Source organism: Ornithodoros turicata, chromosome 7, assembly GCF_037126465.1.
Source record: "Ornithodoros turicata isolate Travis chromosome 7, ASM3712646v1, whole genome shotgun sequence".
Lineage (NCBI taxonomy): Eukaryota > Metazoa > Arthropoda > Arachnida > Ixodida > Argasidae > Ornithodoros > Ornithodoros turicata.
The window spans coordinates 49497889-49520735 of NC_088207.1; the positions used below are offsets into that span (position 1 = coordinate 49497889).

The following is a 22847-nucleotide window of genomic DNA, read 5'->3' on the forward strand; positions in this document are numbered from 1 at the left end:
ACTGCCTTAAATCTATTCTCACCTAACGCAACCATACCACATAAGCTTTCATGCAAACCTAACATCATTTTACACACAGTGCCAAACAAGGTACAGTCTTGATGTTATTTGCTCCGCATTATTTCGTACACACCAGATACTGTATACATCTAGCCTAGCAACACTGTGTTCTGTAAAGCATGCTCCCTCTTATGAACCAAGTTGTTATGCAAAGCCAACTTACAGAATGGCACGACCGACTAAGATATCGAAACCCAACATTGTATGTCAACATCCATTTTAAATCCCCAATACTTGCACAGAGAGACTCTTTCTGCACAAAAAAATATGAGGCTTGATGTTTTTGATTTATACCTGTTTTGGCTCTACCTACTAAGTGCAGCTAGGAGCAGTTTGTGTGCAGAAGAGATACGACCATAAAATGGGAGCAGAACGTGAAGCAATGTCTACGTCGACAACAAGTTTCCCCTTAATCTGAGCCCAACCAATAAGGTCAGAGCTGTCACAAATGAGGAAAGGGGGAGGATTGATGGATACATCATCCCTGAATAATATACCATATACCATTATTATTATACCATACCGTTATACCATACCACTATACCATACCATTATATCGGGCTTCCTGTAGGTGCTGAGAAACCACATATTGCAATTTTTGGCGACGCACCGTCGTGCGCAAATGTTTTTGGACAAAATTTAATGTTATACCAAGACTTCAGAAACAAGCACTACAGATAAAGACCTTCCGGCATACCCTCCTTCTTACGGTAAAGCACATTCTCTTTCGATTTCTTGAAGTCGTCGTTTGTGACTTTCATGCGACGCTCACGTAAAGCCATGAGCCCTGCTTCTGTGCAGATTGCCTGTAAGAGAGGAAGCAATATATATAAAAAAAGGGTGTAGTATTGCGATTGCTCTACCTGCTCATCGTGCAAATAAAAACACTTCCAAATATACTGGTAGCAGGTGTTCATGAGTCTCTTTCCTTTTATGCAGAATCCTCATTAATTAGAAATTACTATACATGTCCTACCAATTTAGAGAGGTACATAGGAATATATACAGGAATGATAGAAAAGGTCATAAGATAGACAACATGGCAGTCCACAGACCGAGGAGGATCCATGCAGAGGAACACCGTATCCTCCACAGGTTCAATGCCTAGGCAAGGCATTCATGTCCTCCTTACCTTGATGTCTGCACCCGAGAGGTCATCCTTAGCCATGACAAGATCGTCACAACAGACGTCTAGAGCGAGGGTCATACGAGCAGTGTGGATCTGAAAGATGCGCCTCTTGGTGCGCTCATCTGGGAGGGGGAACTCGATCTTGCGGTCGATGCGCCCGGGTCGGATCAGCGCCGGATCCAGTGTTTCTATCCGGTTCGTTGCCATGACGACCTGAAACATTCACGGCAAACATATGTAGCGAACTTTTCTACCTCCATTTTGAGACACTCGTCTAGTGAGAACCAACTCGGGTTGTCTAGTGTTGTTCATTATCGGAGCCTGAAGTTTTCGGGAAATATTTTTTTCTAAATTCAAGGGGTAATAAAACTCGGGCAAATAAGCATGTGCTCTAAATTTGTGCAAATTCTGGTAGAAAAACTTCCATTATGCTAGGGTCGAGGAGAAGTCGGGCTCAGCTACTCAAGCTGTACTGGTTTGGTACAAACGATGATGTAAACTGAATTTGCTGTCAAACAAGTTAGTTTGTTCCTACAGACGTCTCAGTGAGGACAATTTGCCGGGTAAAAATCGGGTTTCACCCTAAAGAGGCAACCTTCAATTCGGGATGCAAATTCGGGGAAGAACCAGGTAAAACGCAAAGAATTTCACGCCCTATTCATTATGTTACATGCAAAGCTTGCAATGGAGCAACAGACACAAAACATGCAGTCAGCCACATAATAATTTTAATAAATAAATTAATGAAATTTAAATTCAATTAAAAATTCATTAAAATTTAATTTAATTAATAAATTTTAATATTACATTTAATAAATTATGTATTGTGGCAGAACGAAAGAAAAATGGGAGGAAAAACGGACGCGACAAGCTACGACGACACCGACCTTCACATCGCCCCGAGAGTCAAATCCGTCAAGTTGGTTGAGGAGCTCCAACATGGTCCTTTGGATTTCACGCTCGCCGCCAGAGTTTGAGTCGTACCTAATGTTGGCCATGAGTGAAAAATAGGGTCTTAATGTGCCATCTTACATTGGCAACCTTACCTCTTTGTTCCAACAGCATCGATTTCATCGATGAACACAATGGAAGGTGCATGTTCCTCGGCTACGCGGAACAGCTCCCGTACGAGCTTGGGTCCGTCGCCCTTTTTGTACAAACAAGACAGCACGATGAGCCAATACATAGGGTATTATGTCTCCTGCAGACACCCTTATGGCTTCCTGAACTTTTCTTACCAAGTACTTCTGTATGAGTTCCGATCCCACCACCCTGAGAAATGTGGCGGACGTCTGGTTGGCGACGGCTTTGGCCAGGAGAGTCTTTCCTGTGCCCGGTGGCCCGTACAGAATCACACCCTTGGGAGGGCGGATTCCCATCTCCTCGTAGTATTCTGGATGGGTCAAAGGGAGCTCGACTGACTCCTGAAAGTGTCATTATCGCAAAAAAGCATTTGTTATCCAACTATTTAACGGGAATAACAAGGCCAACCTTGATTTCTTGAATCTGCTGGTCGAGGCCACCAATGTCAGCGTAGGTTTCCTGCGGTGCCTTCTCTAGTTTCATGACGGTGACCATTGGATCAGTATCGTCCGAGAGCACCCCGACCACGGCATGGACTTTGTGGTTTAGGAGCACCGAGCAGCCAGGCTCCAGCTGGTCCTTGTCCACGAAGGACAGCATGCTGACGTAGTGCTCGCTTCCTACCGACGTGGACACGATGGCATGGTTGTCGTCAATGATCTCCTCCAGATTGCCCACGGACATTGGTGTGCCCCGCAGGTCATCAACCTTTGAGCGTTCTTCCTAGGTAGCAACATTGAAGAAACACGTCAAACCCTAGTTCCACTATTTCACCCATGGTTAAACCATGCTAAGCGAGAGCAGAATGTGTCTGGCTCCAAAAGCTGCATTCTAGCACTGCTCTGAGATGACTCGACAAAAATTTGTTCCCAATATCCCAGAACTCTAACAAATTTATCGCTCACGTTGAAACAGATTTATGAAGGAACAATTCGCACTTTAAAGCTGTCCGACGGCAGAAATCAGTGGCATGCAGTACAGAACTTCAAGCACAACAAATGCAACACCATATATTCAGCATTTCCATAGTGTTCCTTATAGTCCCTAACTACTACTGCCTGATTTGTGATCTGCCTTGACTACCACTACAACCTGACAACAGCTTCCACTTTCACTCTCATACATCACGACGGAACACGGTATGAAATGAAAAGGGCGTATACTTCGTGTTTCTCTTCCTGGGGCTTGAGCCTCTCTTGGTTCCGTAAAAACTCCTCCTCCATCAACAGGTAATCTTTTATACGCTCTTGTTTCAGAAGCTTGAGGCGGCATCGGGTATGAGGAGTCACTGCGTGAGGTTGAAACAAGGCGTGGTGTCTTAAGAGTCTGCACACACGAATCCAACCACAGGAGACTGAGCCACAACTTGGCAAAATAGTGAAATACCTAAAGGTAGCTTGCTTGCTGCTTCTGGTCCCTTTGTCCTTCTCTTCCTCTTTCCAACACGTGTAGGAATCGGTGGCTCATACTTCCTCTTCTTGTCCTTCAAGACACGAGTGTTGATCAACGATGGATGGAAACATGGGATTTGTGTTTGCTCTTTAATTGTTTGCTCGTTAATAAATTTACCTTGTCGTCCTTTTTGTCGCCGCCGGTGCCTCCGCTGCCACTCCCGCCTTGAGAGTGATTTTGACCCTTGTGGAGAGAGAGGTGCAGGGAGAGTCAGTTACAGGGTATCGTGTCCTTAGAAAGGTATATTTCTGCACAATACTGCAAACTGAAATTGGGTGGTGAAGCTAGGGTGCAGGGCACAGCTTAAACAACCACATTTTTCTGTGATTACATGCAATACACACAAAAGAAGTGTAGAAATTGAACCAAGGCAACGTGAGGGCATTGGGAGATTTCAGTGCTGTGTTTGTTCTATGTTTACTTGCCACTGTGACTATTTTGTTGTGTAAACATGTACACAGTATGCACTTTATGTGTAATTGCTCTCACAAGTGATTGATATTAAAATAACTAAAGAGGTTCATCCCCTGAAAGACCTATGTAGAGAAAAGCTTTGACATTTGTTGCTCAGTAGTAGCGCAATACCAAATGAATAATGGAAAGAAAAACATGACGGTATCAAACTCCGTGGAACGCTAGAGGTTTTTGTTCTTTTTTTTTGCGATAACGGCAAACAGATATAGTTCCTTGATAGTCCACAAAGTGTTTGTAGGGCGGTGACCTTTCTACAAGTTAGTCCTGACAATCTGCAGCGTCACACAAGGCCCGTAAACAATCATTGGCAATGCTGCCCGAAGGACGACATAGCTCTAGTCTGGCAGTGATGAATTAGTTCCAGTACAGCTCCGGTGAACACGCTGAAAGCACTGCATATTCTCCACAATTCTATGCAAGAATTTTACAAACAAGACAGTCGTGCTCAACCAAACGAAACAATCATCTCAGAAGTAGAGCACCGTGCGGTTGAGCAATAAACACGTCAAACGTTCAGTTTTACGTTCTGTAGTATCAATACATTGCGGATATTGTTTGTTCCTTCCTTACAGGGCCACACCGGCGTCCAAGCAAATGAACTTGCGTTGTGAATGCTCAGTATCCATGGTCCGGAGTATGCCGAAAGGCATTGTGAGCGATAGGTTCTTTGTTATTCTATTTTGACACACTTAAAGAGAGCTTGTAAACTGACTTGACCATTCAAGCATATCCATGTGTTAAATAAAACAGAAATTTGTAACAAAACTCTATCATGACATACCATTTCTTCTCAGCAGATTACTAATGTCGCTATCGTTCGTTACGTCCTAGAATTTGTCTACGCGCCACCCAGTACGAGTTGTTATCTTGCAAAATGTACTGCATCTGAAGCAACACGAAAGAGATTTAGAGGCCAGTTTTACACAATAAATGTATGGTAAATTCATAAAATATTGTAGCTTGCTTGCAAGGAGCAAGATGCGGGCGACAGACAGCGACAGAACAACGATCGTCATCGACGCCTTTTGTTGTGGTTTCTGTTTCGTAACATGCGTTGGTGAGTTTACGTTCGGTTGCTAGGTGAAAATAAAGTCGAGTTATAATCCGAGAACAGATGAGTGGAAATATTGAAGGAAATGATGAGCTACTAGCCAAACTCAAAGCAAAAGATGAGGAAATATTGCATCTTCGTACACTTTTAGCTCAACAGGTGTGTAAACTTGTTACCATGATCATTGTATCATCGCTCGCACCTCATCGTACAGTTCTGCTGAAATGTGCCGACAAAATCTTTCAGAACAAGTCTAACTCCCTTAATGCCGAAAAGCACTGCTGCGAGTTGTCAAAAGATGAGGTTGCTCGGTACAGCCGGCAGATACTGGTCCCTGAATTTGGAGTGAAGGGTAAGCAATGCTTGCTTGTTGACTGTCACGTGTAACAATACCGATATGATTTTATTAGGTCAGGTCGCAGCCAGAAATGCATCAGTGCTTATAGTGGGTGCAGGCGGACTGGGCTGCCCCAGTGCAGCTTACCTTGCTGCTGCTGGCATAGGTATGTATGTGTTTACACCGAATTGATAAAATCACCAGCGGGAAAGAGTTTTAAGAACTTTTTGAAAGATGCAAATTGGCCATGTGTCAAGGACAAGTAAGGCCCCTTCGTGGGGTGAAGTAAATCAAGAATGGAACCTGCCATCATTTGTCAGATAAAGAATTACCACTAAAATGTCAGCAGTGTTCATCAATATGCTTTACTAACAGGGCAGTAACTGCAAACAAGTGATGTTAAAAGTAATTTTTGTTAATGTTGGCAAAAAGGTGAACTTTTCAGTTCCGCCTACATTGGCTGGTACCAAAAATACGCTGGAAGTGCTTACTCCGTTTGCTCATCTCTGCTGGTGTACCACTGAAAGCCTATCCTAATCACTTTGTTGCAGGTACCATTGGAATAGTGGACTATGATGATGTTGAAAAGAGCAACTTACACCGGCAGATCCTGCACTCAGAAGCGAAAGAAGCTCTTCCAAAAGCAGACTCACTTGTGCTTTCCCTGAAGCAGTATGCACATTGAATCACCATTAGAGAGAGAAATTGCTTAAACACATTTTGTGCTGTCTTCCAGATTGAATTCTCAACCCCTCTACAGAAGTCATAAGGTGCTCTTAGACAGCAAGAATGCCAAAGACATAATTAGAGAGTATCCTTTGCTTGAAAAGAAAAAAAAAAGAAAAAGGCCCACCGCATGGAACATAGATTTTACACTCAGTAGATTAGATGTCAAGTTCAAGTGACCAATAAAATCAAAAGGAGGCACAAAAATGTAATCAATGCATTTGCAGCGACAGATTTTGTTCTCTTGCAATTCATCCGTTGCATTTCATCTTAATGTAGAACTGCAGCTATGACATTGTAGTCGACGCCACAGACAATGTTGCAACCCGGTATCTCCTGAATGATGCTTGCATACTGGTAGGAAGGCCACTGGTCTCTGGAAGCGCTCTACGTTGGGAAGGTCAGGTATGCCAAGACAAACAAACGATACGCCTGGCACTGACATAACATTTCTCCCAAAGCTCACAGTGTACGGCTACAGAGGTGGGCCTTGTTATCGATGTCTGTTTCCCAGCCCACCTCCTTCAGACACTGTCACAAACTGCTCCGAGGGAGGCGTTATCGGAATGGGTTGGTTCCTAACACAACCTGTTTAGCAGCAGTGTGCCAACATTATTACCTCTTTTTACAGTTCCTGGAGTTATAGGCTGTCTTCAAGCTCTGGAGGTTATGAAGATTATTACAGGCTGTGGAGGTACAAGTTATTTCCAGTAAACACTACATGCGGTGCAGCTCTAATCATGTTCCATCATGTTCATGTATTGTTTCAGCTGTGCTCAGTGGCAAGCTCCTCATACTGGACGGGTTAAGTGGCCGTGTCCGCACGATCGTCCTCCGCCAGCGATCATCCGCGTGTGCCTTGTGTGGAGATTCACCTAGTGTCACAGATACTGTTGACTACATTCAGTTCTGTGGTGCTGGACCAAATGATAAAGTACGATCCATACAATGGGTTGTGACCGTCGCTTTAGCATCACTTCTTTTCCAGGCACCATCGCTGTCTATTCTTCCAAGTGAGAAAAGGATCTCTTGTACAGTATGTGCTCGAATATACTATGATGCTGAAAACAACAGGAGATAAAAGGTTCGTGATTGCAGGAACTGGAAGAGTTGAGAGGCAGCAAAGAGCCCTTTCTGCTGCTCGACGTGCGACCTGCTGCCCACTTCGAGATTTGCCATCTGCCGGGTAGCATTAGTATCCTTATTTATAACCTGTTGCTACAAAAAGAGCATCTAAACTTATAAAGCTGCCTCTAATACATTAAAGTACACCTTCTTTTGTAGAACCATGGAAGAGTGGAATACACTGCCCTCAGATATGATGTCCTTCAGATCTCTTATGACATTTAGTCAACAGTTCAGTCTTTTTTTTTAGATAAGTGCTTTGTAGTTATTACTCATTATTTGTAGTTACTTATTATTTGTACTTATTGTTACAACTATCTTTGCTGTCTCATGATGTGGTTGTTTTATATCTTTTTTATTTATATTGTGGGTGCATAGGCATTATCTCATAGTTCCTTCTGGTTCAGTTGTATATTCCTTCTCTGTATCTGCATGGGCCCGAGATAAGGCCTGCAGTAATGTTAAATAATAATAATAATAATAATAATACTATGTTTTAGGCCTATACCCTGTAAGTGCCATTTTTACCCTCCCTCCCGATCCCAAACTCGATGGAGTGTAGATTCAGCCACCCATACAGGCACTGAATAATGCTAGACACTTCGCAGTCAGCACGGCCGCTCAGCGTCCCATGTTTATGTAAAATGTGACAAGCATGTTTATTTATTTTCCAACGAAAGATATGCTCTCCCACACGACATCACACTATTTTATCTCGACTTACAGCTCCTGAAATAGAACCCGATTTTTGCCTCGATTTTGAAAAACATCATGGAAACACAAGGGCATACCATGCACAGTGAAATCACCGATATAATTTTTATGGGAATGCAAAAGGGAAAAATTGTGTCACACGATAAACTGTGTGGTTTTAGGAAACCGCTACCAGTGATGGAGAACTCTTCTTTCTTCTCAAATCATTTTCCACAATGTGCTGTTAAGCGCTTGAATTTCCTCAACTTGTTTCTCATACGTTCCAATCGATGTTATCCCAGAACGGCTGAGTGACATTAAGGAAACGCTGAGCAAGGGAAGCTTAAAGCAAGGTGAGTTTGTTATTCTTTTCAACCTCGTGTGTCTCACACCTTCCTGTTGTGTTCAGCTTTTGTAGTCTGTCGGAGGGGTAACGACTCCCAGAGAGCTGTGCAGTTCTTACAGGAGAGCCTCGGTGACAGTGTGACATTTCGGGACATCGTTGGCGGGCTCACAGCTTGGGCAAGCATTGTGGACCCAAAATTTCCAATCTACTGAGTATCATAAATGTAAGAAAGAGCACACAAACCTAAACAATGCTAGCCCAGGAAGTAATGTCTTGACTGTTAATTGTAGTGCTGTAATTGTTGTTTCTATACAGTACCTTGAAACTGTTTAAACTGTTTGTTTTTGAAAAACTAGCAGAAAGTAAAGAGTTTGTAACTGCCCTGTACGTATTCATTGGGAATACAATCGCACGTCTGCTTTAGTATATGTATATTAAACTTGTGGCACTAAAAAAAATGTTTGCCACACTTTCCCATGTAGGTCAGTTACGGGAGAGCATGAAGTTTTCAGGAACTAATTTTTTCTAAATTTGGGGGGCAAAAATCAAGTGAATAGATAAATGCTCAAAACATGCGCAATTAAACACACGTAAATAAACACGTGCTCTAATTTCACGCAAATTCGGGTGAAAAAAAAACTTCCAGTATGCGAAACTCTGGGAGAAATGGGGTTTAGTTGCTCAAACTAACTGTGCTGGTTTGGTAGGAACGGTGATGTAACTGCATTTGCTACCAAACAAGTTAGTGCGGATTCCTACAGATTTCTCAGTGAGGGCAATTTGCCGTGTAAAAATTGGCATTCACCCTAGAGAGGAAACCTTACAAACACACGTCACACATAAAAATAATGTTCTATGTATTTACAGGCACCTAACAATACGAGCACTTCACCACACATTTTCAATGTCCTGCCGTGAAAGCTTGACGCGCACACCCGCTGGGTCACTTGTTCCGATCAGAGATGGTGTACTTATCGTAGGTCCGTGTGGGATCGTAGGGTTCCCAGCGGGACGCCGGGAAGATGTGCTTGTTGCGTTCGTACCAAGTTCGGAGCAACACCTTGCCCGCGTGGGATTCCTCTTTTTCTATCGAAGCGTCGTTCGTGAGTCGGACGTCTTCGCGCGCGTCGTACGCAAACAGCGGCCCGCTCTTGCCCCTGGCCTGGGAATGGAAAAGGGCGAAGAAAAAAAACTGTACTGATGAACGATAATTACTGGGAATAAAAATTACTACCTTTGTCACGATGAAGTCGTAAAACGTGTAATGATGGGGGATTATTAAGTCTTCTTTGACGTACATCAGCTGATCCGCAGTCACCGCCCGGAGCTCGTAGAATTCTTTTCGGAGCAGCTCCAGGCATTTCTAGAGGAGACGGAAACACGCGTGCACGTATTTAACTTTAGAAGTGAAGATAAAAACGTGAAAACATAGGTTCGGGACGGGATAAAGGCGAACGCTCTTGCACGAAAGAAGGCAGGGTACAAAAAGTTCTGATGCCACCATTGTATGCACATCCATACTGTATTACGCTTGAGCACCCTAACACTCTCTTGGATTCAAATCGCACAGTGTGGAATGCTCGAATAAAGATTTCTTTTTTTTTTTTAACAACAGCAACAATCACATTTCTTTTACCGTAAGATATTTGTTTCTACCGTATTTGGCATCATAATACCCAACAACAGCATCTTCTCTTTCTAAACATCAGACAATACCTGTAGAAACTGGTAGATGCTGTTGCCTTTCTTCATCTTCACCATGCGTCGATGGCCAGACCCGTCCCAGTAGCTGAAGGTCACCTCAATGTCCTCGTTCTTCAGGCATTCTTGCTTCTGCACCCACTCCTGAAATACAAGCAACAAGCAGAAAACAAACGCGGCTTAATACTGGAGGACCTTCTTCCAAGCTGGCCGCATGAGACTTTCACTCTCACCATACGGAGCTCCTCTCGAACCCTCTTCTCGTCCTCTTCACGCTCCCTGTCTGGCAGAAAGCTCGTGTCTACGTCGGGATTCTTCCCCAGCTTTTTTTTCTTGATGGATGGCTCTTCTAGATCCTCCTCTTCGTCTGTTTCGTTTTGCTCTTCCTCACTTTCTTCCTCCTCCTTCTCCTCCTCCTCGTCTTCCTCTCCATCCTCCAAGCGGAAAGATAGGGCTGCAATCTGTCTCTTCTGTTTTTCCTGCTGTTCCCTTTTCTTCTGAATCTCTCTCATGCGCTGCAGTTCCTTCTCCTTCTGTTTCTGAGCCAACTGTCTCTCCCGTTCCTTTACGACGTCTTCTTGCTTTGCCTACGGAGCAAGGACTGAATGGTTATTAGCATACTGTGTGCGTGTACTGTTGTCAGTGGTAGGAAGTACTTGAAGTACCAAGTACTCAATCGTTACTTTAAATATATTTCTCAGTACTTGTACCTTACTTAAAGTACATTTGAATTTGTGTACCTCATTCTGCACTTGAAGTACTTTCCTTCCAAGTACCCAATTAGCAATGGAAACGCAAAACCAGGTTGCAAAAATCATTTCTTTTGGTTCATGTTAATGAGTCAGCTGTAAACTATCAATGTTTTTTCAAACTAGCACTTGGCAAAAATACTAGCTAAAAGCTTTCTAAAGACAACAGTCAAAACATAATTCCCTGAATTTTTGTCGCAACAAAGTGTTGAAATGTCCTGCGATACGATATAAATTTGCAATTTATTTCATGAGTAGTTTAAAGTACTTTGCAAAGGACTTTGTACTTTACTTTATGTACATTTGTAGTATGGTACTTTGTACTGTACTTAAAGTATAACAGGCACTAGGTACTTTACTTCAAGTACAATCCTGAGGTACTTTGCTCATCACTGACTGTTATACAGCACAGATACACACATACAGTAATAAGTTGTTCTTTATTCTGCCACTTGCTCACGCCACCCTGCGCTGCATTTTTCTCACCAATGATGGGCCGGGAGAATTCTTACTGAGGTAGCAAAACACATGTTCATGTGTTGTTCATGTACATGTTCATTTATAACAGCAACTCAGCAGCCACATGTGGTACGCAGTTAAAACCTAAGAAATTCGAAACCTTACCTTCATTTCTGTCAGTGTGACCAATCCAATGGTACTGGATTTGAGCTGCTGTTCTACAGCATCGTAATGGGTTGCAAACTTGTTCTCCATGGTGGAGAGTTTGAGTTCCTCTTCAATCTTTTTCTTTCTGTGCTCCAGCTCCTCCAGAGCCTTCTCTCGCTTTTTCTTGAGGTGCATGGCTCTCCCAGCCTCACTAGCTGCCCCCTTGTACATAGCCATGATTCACCTGTATGTGAATGTGTGTATTATGCAGTGCGTTGAGGTGTCATCGCAAACGAGCAAGGCTAGAATACTGTCCACAATATGGCACAGAACGTTGGAACCTGATTTATTGAATGGTGATTAACCTGTATTCGCAACGCAAGCGGTGTCCTGCCAGCTGTTTTTAGTTAAGTATACCCGCTACACAGGTTAATGTGGCATTGGTGCATGTTGGTCCACAGACAGTTCACTAGTCTCTCCTGGAGAAGGTCCTTCACAGCTCGACACCTGATGTAGCCGAGTACTCATAACAACGACACTGTAGCTCTCCAAGTTTAATATATGCAGTAAAATATGTGTACGTCACTGCATTTACAGGCACATGCAACGGCACAACTTTCCAGTTGGCTATTTTATTTGAGCAGCGCAAGACTGCTGCCGATTCCTTTTTTTTTTTTTTTTAACGTTATCCCTTGAACAAGTATTTTTCTTACCAGTTGTGACGATAACTGTCCAACTGACGTGGTAAGATTGCTTACGAGACGTTTTACACCGATTTCGCACAACAATCTCCTCGACAGCTACAAAACACTTCTACTGCAGAATCGTTTCTGGGTCGAGAATATGTAGCAGCGTTCGCTGGGTTCGAGTTTATATTGCCAAAGTACGCTAGAGTGCGATGGGCCTACTCGAGCCCGAAAACGCGATGTATTCGGAAACTGGTAAAAAGGAGTACGTTCAGTCAGTAAAAGTCAGTGGATCCGACCACTTTTTGCTCACTGTGTTGGACTGTGACCAATCTACGTATGAACTGACTCTAACAAACGGCACGGACTGTTTTCAAGGCACAGTAAGACCCGACGACATAGCGCTCCGGGCTGAGTTAGGCCGCTGTACTGTTTCGGAACTAAAGTCACTGACTCACAAGGCCCTTACGAGTTACAACGAAAATGGAGAAGAATTTGCGTATTCTCTAACAACACGAGAGGATGGAACCACCAGGCTTCTCGCTTGGAAGCAGCGACTCGCCGAAGGCGCTGCACGTGTTGTTGGGGAAGCTGTATTACGCAGAAGGGACTACCTGGACGGCATAATTCAGATCCTCACGGCTACGATGCGAATTATAAAGCATCGAGAAGCTTGTCTCGAGAACTCCCGATCGGAACTGGAGCGACTTCGCGCAGAGAACAGGGAGGCTCTTACGCTGCTCGACAAAAGTACTCACATGAAAGACCAAATGGAGCAGGAGCTTTACTCGAAATTTGTCTCGGTTCTCAACGCAAAAAAGCGCCGAATAGCCCAACTGGAGGAGGGCGGCGGCGGCGATGACGACGCTCGCACTAAATGCTCTCGAACCACCACGAGTGCCGACGAGGCCTCGACGTCGTCGAAAACTTCCCAAGTCAGGTCTACGATGGACATTCTTGATGACCTCATCTAGTGCGATTATGAGGATTCTGTTATAACGTTTCACTATCTTTTCATGTGGGTTTTGCAGTGTTTGTTACATGGACCTTGCATCCTTTATGTGCTGCTTTAAACGCTTTGCAAATAAACGAGAGGTAGATAATGTTTGAATGTTTATCTGACACGGTGAACAATGATACAACACAGTGATGAATGTGTTTACTTCGTCTCAGATGTACTTTGTCTTGGTGAGAGCCTTCTCCGCCTGGCTCGGGTCCGTAAATTTTGACCAGTCTGTTTGGCCAACGACAAAGCCGATGTCTCGCACCCTTTCTTGGTGCTTGCTCTCCTCGATATCAGCCCACCTCACCTGCAACGAGACACATGCTTTTATTTGCAAGAAAATAAGCACAAAAGAGAGGCGAGGAGAATTACCTTTACAAAATGGTTCAGAGCTCTCCCTTACGCAATCTACTGCACGGTGTATGTTTTATGTCACACAGCATGACCACAGAGTGCAAGCCAGCAATCAGTCTTTTACGAAAACTAAAATTACTATTCTGTGGAGCCACAGCCAGTTGATATCCATGCAATCTTGATGCCTTGGTTCACTGGGATGTGATTCGATAAACTTGCAAATATTTCTGTTCCGTATTATGTTTGAGCCCTCTCCTCCCAGCAATCCTTTACGTGTGTTTGGGAAAAAACGGGTCGCGTTCACATACCCTCTTCTTTCCGGGCTGGCTTTCCCTCTGCTCATAATCATCAGGTAGCTGTAGATAGTCTTCCATAGAAGCATGTTTCAGCTTCTGAGTCCGCAATCCATCGAGTCGCGCTATGGAAAGGGACAAGCAAGTTTGAGGGAACTTGTTGTGAAACGTACTTAATCTAAGACAGCTTACATAGACGGTCGCCTGTCCCTTCCATCATTTCCCATTTGCTTGGCTTGTGGACCTGAAAAGGAAATGGACAGATCGTATGTTGCATTCGTGGGAAATTACAATTTGTCGTACGAGATCTGTAGGTGATAAATGTTTACTACGGAACACTGTCCAGCGCATTCCTTCCTCGGGGTGACACGCCAGCAGCAAATGGTACCGTACGTAAGTCCTATAAATCCGTATGGTCCCATTCGCAAGTCCCGTATGGTCCCATTCGTTGCTAGAGTGTCACTCTTAAGAAGGAACGCGCCGGAGCGTGTTCCACAAACTTTTGTCCAGCAGTGTATATCTACGCAACGGCCCGCATAACCGACTCATTATTCGTGTCCCCCATGCCAGAAGCAAGCTACTACCTATCACAAAGCACTGCTGTGGCAATGAGAAATACCAAGATGTTGGGAACAGGAAAGTATGTAGTATCTTCTCAAGCATGGGATAAAAAAAGCTACCGACCGACAGGGAAAAATGCATTTCTACGTCGGGAGATAATGTAGAAAAATAATGCACACATGGTTTATTTCTTACTACCAATAAAAAAAAATATAAAATGAAAGTCTCGTTTATATTTGATCCACCCTCGTACAAGGCAGACTGCATAGGTGTTCGAGCTGCGTGTGCAACAGAAAGGAAAAAAAAAATTGCCATGAGCAGTCTGCCATTGGAGTTGTGTGAATTTCTTGTTTCATTTCTCTTTTTCTTTCTTTTATTGGAGGGGGGGGGGGGGGGTTTGGCTGAACACTCAACCTCTAAGATATTAATATCTGCAACTCACATCAGAGAGCAACATTGTGACAAAGTTCAAGGTAACATAAAGGGTGCCACAAGGCTGATATTTATTCACCGCTGGTGCAAACAAATGTGTTTTGCAACAACATTTATCTGTAGTTGTTAAATAATCTCTGTTAGGTGAACAATTTTCATAAACAAAAGCAATTCCACACCTTGCTTTGAAGAACTGCCAATATAACAGTCTGCTGAATACTACTGCAAAGAGTGCTGACACTGGTTCAAACACGTTATACTCAGAAATATAGGTGATGTTTGAATGCTGTGTGCTATCCAAATTAAAAGGAATTTTAATTGCAAATTAATCCATGGCCAGAGGAGCATTAGCTGCTATACACAAAACATTGCAGCATTCTATAATTTCAACTTCTCAAGCAGTTAAATGCGGTGGTTATTCTTATCTGGTCCCATTTTGCCACCATCCCAAATTTCATATTTTGTACTGTCTGCAGTTACAAACACAAAGTATGTTAACCAAAGAAAGGGCAAACAATTATTGTGATAAAATACACTCATACCTTGATATGAGGTACAGTGCACATAGTGAACATGAAAGTAGTCAGGAACAGATCAACACAGAATGTGAGCACGGACACTAACCGACAATGATCACCACAGGGCTGCATCATTAAAACTAATGTGTAAGACATAACGTAAGTTATTAATGAAGCAAAGCTTGTGGTGAAACGCACACATCAAGGAAACACAGGATATTTAAGGAGGCAAAAGAGTATAGTTAATAATGATTTTTGTTACAATAATTTAGCATAAGACGACGTACAAAAAAAAAAACAGGGTGCATGGAGCACCCTAGGCCCTAGCAATTAAACTCTCTCTCTCTTTATGAAATATTGCACAAATTGCAAGCACGTAATAGTTCCAGCATAAAACATGCATTACGGAAGTATGTCTCAATAAGGATGCCTCAAAGGATTAACGTTATACCTCCAGGGTAATTAGGGTGAAACACAAAGAAAGGAAGAAAAATACTTTCTGCATTCCACTGTACAGTAAAAAGTACCCTGTCTCCAGCCTCTGAAGCGTGGGTCCATAAACATAATATGTACAGGGTGTCCACGCTAAGTGTGAACAGATTTTTAATATATATATATAACACTTTTTCAAGATGAAATCAATTGCAATATAGCATATGCTGAAGGGCACTCCCTAGGAGGGCATTAGCAAAGTCCAAAGGCAATGTCTCAATTAACTTTCATTAATTAACTTTTTAATGATAAAAGCTACAAAGTTGTCCCAATGAGAACATCTGTTCCTTTCGGTCACCTGATATCGTAGCCGTTTTCAGAACAAAAATCCGTTCGATAGATCGCCCGCAAAAAATTCGTGAAGGAACGCCATTTTTTTCTTTATTTTGTTCATTGCGCATCTTCGCAGACGCGTATTTCCTTCATCCCCAACGTGAGAGGGGAAAGGAGCACAGTGCCACCTCATGCGTCGAAGATGAGCTTTAACTTGCGGAAACAAAACAAAAACAAATGTATCTGGTGACTCTATCGGAACTGGCCTTATCTTGGGTTGCATTTTCTGTTTCCTTTTAATCTTTTTCCAGGACGCGAGAGGCGATAGTGTGCTCTTTCTCCCTCTCACGTTGGGGATGAAGGAAATACGCGTCTGCGAAGATGCGCAATGAACAAAATAAAGAAAAAATGGCGTTCCTTCACTAATTTTTTTGCGGGCGATCTATCGAACGGATTCTGAAAACGGCTACGATATCAGGTGACCAAAAGGAACAGATGTTCTCATTGGGACAACTTTGTAGCTTTTATCATTAAAAAGTTAATTAATGAAAGTTAATTAAGACATTGCCTTTGGACTTTGCTAATGCCCTCCTAGGGAGTGCCCATCAGCACATGCTATATTGCAATTGCTTTCATCTTGGAAAGAGTGTTATATATATTTTTAAAAAATATGTTTGCAGTTAGCTGGGACACCCTGTATATATATATATATATAGTGAAAAAAAAATAGCATAGGCTCTTTGGCTGCACGTTGAACATATGTTTATAAGTCCCAAACGTCGCCACACCAGCATTGGACAGCTGTTTCGGCCTTATTGGGCCTTCATCAGCAATGCGTAGGTGGGCGACGTTTGAGCGAGTGGCATCGGAAGGTCACGTGACCCACGTCGCCCACCTACGCATTGCTGATGAAGGCCCAATAAGGCCGAAACAGCTGTCCAATGCTGGTGTGGCGACGTTTGGGACTTATAAACATATATATTATATAATATAAAATATATATAATTAGATGGCAGGTTCTCATAATGCTCCATCAACAAAAGGGTACCGTATTTACTCGCATAATTTGCGCACTTTTTCTCCACCCCAAAAAAAGTTTGAAAAGTTCGGGGTGCGCAAACTGCGCGGCAACATTCGTAACCATATTCGAACGACGTAAAATTAAAAAATTATACTATGCCGGTCGTATGGGCTCCCAGTAGAGCCAGTATTTACGTTGTCACACCATATCGCGCAAGCGCGAAAGAAGCACCGAAGTACTCACCCACAGCGCAACTGGCGCCGGTCGTGAGGCAAAATACCGGGCCCGCTACCGCTCATCTTACCGGTGAAATACGGCGAGACGCTGCGAGCACTGCTGGAAGACTCCGCTAGCAACGCCGCCGGTCGCACTGACAACTGAAAGCACGCTATGTTCGCCAACTTTGTCACGTTGTGCTGTAAGTTCGTAGCGTGTTCGTCCGGTGTTTCTTTCCGCGTTTGTTTCGTAGTTCGAGTGACATTATCGTCCATCGTGCCGGTAGACCGTCGTCCGAACGTGGGCGCAAATCAAACAAAAAACACCGCAGTAACTTCGGTATCCGAGGCGCCGGCGAGAAACTGTGCGGTAAGCGAAAAGCAATCGCCGCGGTCGCCGGGAAGCGCGGTCGCCAGATGTCCGCGCGCGAACCAGTGGGTGCAAAAATTACTCTAATTAATTAATTAATTAATAGAGCCTGAAGTTTTAGGGTTCTACCCGATTCTTCCCCGAATTTGCACCCCGAATTGAAGGTTGCCTCTTTAGGGTGAAACCCGATTTTTACCAACTTGGAAAGGAATGCACCAACTTACTTGTTTGGCAGAGAAATGCAGTTACATCACCGTTTTGTACCAAACCGCTACAGTTAGTTTGAATAACTGAGCCCGATTTCTCCCCGATTTTAGCGTAATGGGAAGTTTTTTCACCCGAATTCGCATGAATTTAGTGCACGCGTTTTTTTATTCGATTTTTACCCCCCGAATTTAGAAAAAAATATTTCCCGAAAACTTCAGGCTCTATTAATTAAATATATGAAATTAATTAATTAATTAATTTTTCTCGGCATTTTTTTTTTGTGTGTGTGCCAAACAGGGGTGCGCGAAATATGCGAGTAAATACAATTCTCATCTGTTATGAGGATGTGCAGAATGAAATATATGAGAAGTATACCACAAATGGTAACTTCCACAGCATTCGCCTGAACTGTTTGAGCCTTTGAGAATCTGCTAATGAAATGGCAACTGCCCCAAAATGCTACTACTACTGTCGATACACACAATAATGATAGCTTGCTCACACTGGCCTTGGTTGGGCAATTACTCATAACCAATACATTCACCGCAACACACGTGCTCTTCGTGAGTACTGCCGCACGGAGAGAGCACCTCGCCGCTCGTTGAGCTGGGAGCTCATCATGCTCGTAGAGCATGGAGGAAGCCAAACTGCTAATCGAGGTCGTAGCAGCAGACGTGTGTATGCAACTGGATGAATTCAGTGACTAGCTGCATTTACTGTAAATGACAATTCATAACGTTCGGCCCAAAAGGGTCTAAAACGTACCATAACCGCCACTGATCGATATTTCACACCGTATTAAAATTCAATTTTTTTTTAAGCCTTTCGGACATCACCAACGGCGGCATACAGAAGCGACCCATTTTCACCACCAACTCTTCGTACCATGTTTTGAAGGAACAGGTCGAAAATCCGTCTCCTTTGGGCTAGAACTTGCATGATTTTTTCTGCACGTCTCCGGACAAGTGGAGAGGTGCTGCAAGTACTACATTTCATATCCCAACATTCCTGGCTGCTCCGCTGCTGCCCTGAAGCACCGTGTGCCCGGAGGTAGGGCTTACGCGCACGCACTCAACCGCTCCATTGCTGATTTGTGCCGTACACGGTTAGTGGACTTTGTATGTGAGCAGTGCAAGCGTATGTACTGCATTCTGCAGTTGACATGCAAGGCTATGCAACAGTTATTCAGACCGCCGCACTGTCAATATTCACCACTTCTGCGGCGTCATGGACGGAGTCGATGATGAATGTAACCGCATTTACAGCGTAGTCGGTTCAAAGTCGGTTCAAGTGGCAAAGGAGCACGTGCCGGACTGGCACACCGGAACAGAAAGCACCCATTCAGCAGGGTGCACGAAAACATATTATTTGCTCCGTTTGAATGTTTTGTGGCACACAAACAGGTGTGATTGTCCAGACCGTCTCACCTCTCCCGTTCACTACTCTCACCCTCTACCCACATCGGTAGGCCACTGCGTGTCCGAGTCCTACTTCACTTCGTGAGAGCGGAGTGTTCCAAATCCCTTCGAGGGACTCGGGGGAATTTGCTAAAACTTCTGCATGAAATGGCCTCTGCGGTAAAATACCAGCAAAGCGCTGCCGGTATTGCCTTTGAACCAAGAGCTGGCACAGGCAACAAATAACCAGCCGTGCTGGTTAAATACCGACTGGGCAACAACGCTATTCCCGTGCGATACAATTTATGACACCTTCACAGAAACCATATCTGCTGTATTTCACTATGTGAAGTGAATTGTGCAAGAAACTTGATACACAAACCCAAACTACCGCATATTACGGTAGGTTGGGGAAAAGATATCCCTGAATGTCTTGCACGATGGAAATGGAAACAGAAGCTGGAACGATTCTATCAGTGTTCTACATGGATGAGGACAGCCTTTTAATGTAGCGCCACATGGTAGCGCCACATGGTAGCGCATAGGAGCAAGATATACTAGTATGAAGTTCCCAGACTGTTACACCCCACTAGTATACATAAATAAGCAGTAGCGGATAGGACGGTTCACTTCTGATGATATAACGTCAAGTATAATGTTGTTTTCTGTGATGCTTGCCGGTGCACTGAACTTATTAAACATGTCTACTCCCGGACTCTGGACTATATTTAGTATGAGGTACGTCCAACTAAAATCGGCATGGCAGGTGTAGTACCTTGCCTAGTGCTGTACAAGATCTATTTATAATGAAAATATTCCATTTTATGGTCTGCGTTGTGTCTATAGTATACTATGCATACTCTCCCATACTGATTATGAGGGAAAGCATGTGAAAGGCCTGAAAAGGAAGGTGAAGGGGCATCATCCCCCTCTCTCATGTACAGCACTCACATCTTCCACCTCCTCCTCTCCCTCGTCCTTTGTTTCCTCTGGAGTCTCCGTCGAGTCTTCCATTTCCACCTGTGGATACAGCATAGAGTGTTCTTTGTAACTGATTGTATGATACTATACAATGACAAAACTGCGAAGTGCAAATGCAGTCGGAAATGTGGCACAGCAAACCAAAGGCATGGTCTAGCTTACTCAAAGCAGCACGGTAAAATTCAAGTCAGTGCACCTTGTCAGTTCTTAAATACGCTGAAGGATGCTGAACATCATTTCGGTAAGTTTTAATCGAAAGGCCTTATGTCAACAATAAAGTGTTTTTGCTGAGCTCATGGTGCACATACAGAACCTGCAGAGTCATCTGCTACTGATCGTTCAAGCAACACTTACATCGGTAATAGCATCATCTTGCAAAAGTGAACGTATGTCAAGCTGCACATAACTGCTGGGTGTAGAATCCCAGTTCTTGATTACCTGTATCAATGACACACAAAAAGAATATTTTTAGGATTCTGCATGCTGAGTGAAGACACAACATATACACTGACCTTTGTTATATCTTCTAAAGATCTGCCATGAGTGCTATGTTTGTGGCAAAGTGCTGGGTCCATGCAGTCCATTTGAGCAACATACACCTGCACGAGCACATGTCCGAAAGAGTCACTTATAATTCAACATTCATAATACAAATGAAAGCCACAGAACAGTCACAAGGCATCATCCAGCTGCTGTCATGCCATGATGTTAAGCATGTATTGTAAATCTCGTTTCTAGTACACCGTTCTTATAAATTTAGGGGGAGGGGGGGGGGGGGGGGGTGCTCTTTTTATTAGGGTGTTCCACGAGGCAGTAACTAATTAATTAATCAATTAATTAACCAATAATAGTAGCTAAATGGCTTAAATTAACCCGATTATACATTATTATATACGTTATTTAATTATTATCGTACGAAAAATTAATTTTTACTTAACTCGCACACTTAAACAGTTGCGAGGCTTTTGCAATGAATGCTGATCATCCTGACCATTCAGGTAGACTATTTACTTCTTGTCTTACAATGAGTGGAAATCTTTGTCACCTGGAATGCATTTTGCTTCGCATGGCAATTGAACTCTTCAAGTTGCCTCGTTTTTCCTAAGACAGCGTCCACTATAATGAAGGGGAAGAGTCGACCATCCACAGTTTTCTTGAAAGACTTCAGCAGGCTGCTTCGATAAGCATCCTCCATCTCAGCTTCGTACTCGTATTCAAATTCCTATACAGCACGAAAGTGTGCAAAGAATAGGCGGCAATAGGATTCACATTATGACACTGTAAGTGGTTACACAAGTTCATGATGCATGTCTATGCGGTTGTACCATGGATCATGTTGAAAACCATGGGCTCTCGATTGCAACGTGGAATTTATCTGGGTTAGAATGCTCGAAACCTCATGGTTCGAATGAGTGCGGGATCAGCATTTAGTCGTGTAAACATCGCAAAAGTGTGCCAAGTCAGTGGGTCAGCCCTCTGCAAATTACATATTTTGTATACGAAACACAAAATATACAAAATAAAAAAATTGTATACAACAAAATTTTGTGACAAATACAATTTCTTGTATGCATGACAAAATAAAAAATTGTATTTTGCCATTGTTAACAATATTTTGCAGGACTTTAAATGACAACCGCAAAATTAACAAATATTAGGCCCTCGCAAAAATTACTATATATAATTTTGCAGAAATATAACACAAATTAACCTTCGCAAAAGGAACCTACCTTTAGTTTGACCTTTTTACCCGTTTCTGGGTCAGTGACTGTCCTCTCGGTTTCCACCATGAAATAATCGTCGAGGCACAGTATTCTGGGCGCTGTCCCACCGTTCTCCACCTCTTTATCCTACATGCAGAGTAGTATATTCCTCAACTCAAAGATTCTGTAGCATCTCCATGCACTAACTCTTCTGTGCAATGCCCATGTGCCCAATTCTGACCTGCCAATGCATGTGGGCCTGCACATTATTTACGAAACACGTGTATCCCTCGGCAATGCTTACCTTAATAAGTTTGGCCACCTGCGATTTCCCTGAGCCTGGGGGTCCCCTGAGGATGATGACCATATAAGGCGGGCGTTTCTCCCGCCCAGGAGGAAGCAGCAGGTCCTTGATGGCAACCGTTTCTGGTTTCTTCCTGCTAGGCGAAGCACTGGAACACAGATCTCAAAGCTTATTTCCCTCAATTAATTACAATTACAATTAATTTGGTAAGTGCAAAATTCAGCAAGAATTCAGCAGAACACAGAATTGCATAAAGTTAATTGACCTTGCGATGTCGTTTGGACCCATCTCGCAAAGCTTTCTTCTCGTGGAATGAAAGGTGCTGTTACCTTGACAGCAATACTAAAGGAACAGGGTTCATCCACTGCAACGTTCGTGATTTATGCGCGGATGAAACCGCAATTTACGCTCTCTTCCCACCTTCTCGTGAAGTGAGGCACGGCAGTGCGGATAGGGTGCTTAACCAAGGTGGGAAATTATTTGCGGAGACCAACGGGAGACAGCT

The 22847-nt window shown here is 43.4% G+C and overlaps 5 protein-coding genes across 7 annotated transcripts in view; 2 read left to right on the forward strand and 3 right to left on the reverse strand.

The window, feature by feature from the left end:
- Positions 1 to 683: 683 nt before the first annotated feature.
- On the reverse strand, positions 684 to 5018 carry LOC135401415 (26S proteasome regulatory subunit 4). Its single transcript, XM_064633819.1, has 10 exons — positions 4980 to 5018; positions 3842 to 3907; positions 3659 to 3755; positions 3436 to 3560; positions 2681 to 2995; positions 2428 to 2613; positions 2236 to 2336; positions 2077 to 2173; positions 1193 to 1402; positions 684 to 866 (listed from the first exon to the last, which is right to left on the reverse strand). Exons 1-10 carry the CDS (start codon positions 4980 to 4982, stop codon positions 732 to 734), a joined length of 1335 nt encoding a protein of 444 aa, XP_064489889.1. The 5' UTR covers positions 4983 to 5018; the 3' UTR covers positions 684 to 731.
- Positions 5019 to 5213: 195 nt separating this feature from the next.
- Positions 5214 to 8857, forward strand: LOC135401416 (adenylyltransferase and sulfurtransferase MOCS3-like). Of its 2 annotated transcripts, none has more exons than XM_064633820.1 (13): positions 5214 to 5408; positions 5496 to 5601; positions 5660 to 5752; positions 6138 to 6258; positions 6323 to 6397; positions 6600 to 6717; positions 6774 to 6882; positions 6944 to 7006; positions 7083 to 7246; positions 7301 to 7348; positions 7411 to 7507; positions 8409 to 8483; positions 8540 to 8857. In XM_064633820.1, exons 1-13 carry the CDS (start codon positions 5313 to 5315, stop codon positions 8686 to 8688), a joined length of 1314 nt encoding a protein of 437 aa, XP_064489890.1. In that variant the 5' UTR covers positions 5214 to 5312; the 3' UTR covers positions 8689 to 8857. The 2 variants fall into 2 exon arrangements, with proteins under 2 accessions (XP_064489890.1, XP_064489891.1); XM_064633821.1 differs by having other exon boundaries at positions 8433 to 8483.
- A 459-nt stretch (positions 8858 to 9316) lies between these two features.
- Positions 9317 to 11649, reverse strand: LOC135401417 (protein FAM50 homolog). Its single transcript, XM_064633822.1, has 5 exons — positions 11551 to 11649; positions 10411 to 10778; positions 10193 to 10321; positions 9711 to 9839; positions 9317 to 9638 (listed from the first exon to the last, which is right to left on the reverse strand). Exons 2-5 carry the CDS (start codon positions 10687 to 10689, stop codon positions 9420 to 9422), a joined length of 756 nt encoding a protein of 251 aa, XP_064489892.1. The 5' UTR covers positions 10690 to 10778; positions 11551 to 11649; the 3' UTR covers positions 9317 to 9419.
- Positions 11650 to 11677: 28 nt separating this feature from the next.
- LOC135401410 (YLP motif-containing protein 1-like) overlaps positions 11678 to 22847 on the reverse strand; it is a 32725-nt gene continuing 21555 nt past the window's right edge. For both annotated transcript variants that reach the window (XM_064633811.1, XM_064633810.1), the window contains 10 exons: positions 22343 to 22490; positions 22066 to 22185; positions 21381 to 21557; positions 20848 to 20934; positions 20690 to 20773; positions 20306 to 20374; positions 14061 to 14112; positions 13884 to 13993; positions 13382 to 13528; positions 11678 to 11776 (listed from right to left, as the gene is read on the reverse strand). In XM_064633811.1, coding sequence (XP_064489881.1) covers positions 13388 to 13528; positions 13884 to 13993; positions 14061 to 14112; positions 20306 to 20374; positions 20690 to 20773; positions 20848 to 20934; positions 21381 to 21557; positions 22066 to 22185; positions 22343 to 22490 — 988 coding nt within the window. In that variant the 3' untranslated portion in view covers positions 11678 to 11776; positions 13382 to 13387. The remainder of the gene's footprint in view (positions 11777 to 13381; positions 13529 to 13883; positions 13994 to 14060; positions 14113 to 20305; positions 20375 to 20689; positions 20774 to 20847; positions 20935 to 21380; positions 21558 to 22065; positions 22186 to 22342; positions 22491 to 22847) is intronic.
- On the forward strand, positions 12431 to 13192 carry LOC135400631 (uncharacterized). Its single transcript, XM_064632461.1, has one exon. The coding sequence runs from the start codon at positions 12431 to 12433 to the stop codon at positions 13190 to 13192; it is 762 nt and encodes a 253-aa protein (XP_064488531.1).

Coding starts and splice junctions, on each gene's coding strand:
- LOC135401417 (XM_064633822.1), bottom strand. CDS start 10,689: ATGAGAGAGATTCAGAAGAAAAGGGAACAGCAGGAAAAACAGAAGAGA. Junction 10,322..10,410: donor TTCGAGAGGAGCTCCGTATG/GTGAGAGTGAAA, acceptor CTTGTATTTCAG/GAGTGGGTGCAGAAGCAAGA. Junction 9,840..10,192: donor GCATCTACCAGTTTCTACAG/GTATTGTCTGAT, acceptor CGTCTCCTCTAG/AAATGCCTGGAGCTGCTCCG.
- LOC135401416 (XM_064633820.1), top strand. CDS start 5,313: ATGAGTGGAAATATTGAAGGAAATGATGAGCTACTAGCCAAACTCAAA. Junction 6,718..6,773: donor CTCTACGTTGGGAAGGTCAG/GTATGCCAAGAC, acceptor TTTCTCCCAAAG/CTCACAGTGTACGGCTACAG. Junction 7,247..7,300: donor GTGCTGGACCAAATGATAAA/GTACGATCCATA, acceptor CTTCTTTTCCAG/GCACCATCGCTGTCTATTCT.
- LOC135401415 (XM_064633819.1), bottom strand. Junction 3,561..3,658: donor AGCAAGCAAGCTACCTTTAG/GTATTTCACTAT, acceptor AACCTCACGCAG/TGACTCCTCATACCCGATGC. Junction 2,174..2,235: donor GATGCTGTTGGAACAAAGAG/GTAAGGTTGCCA, acceptor GGCCAACATTAG/GTACGACTCAAACTCTGGCG.
- LOC135400631 (XM_064632461.1), top strand. CDS start 12,431: ATGGGCCTACTCGAGCCCGAAAACGCGATGTATTCGGAAACTGGTAAA.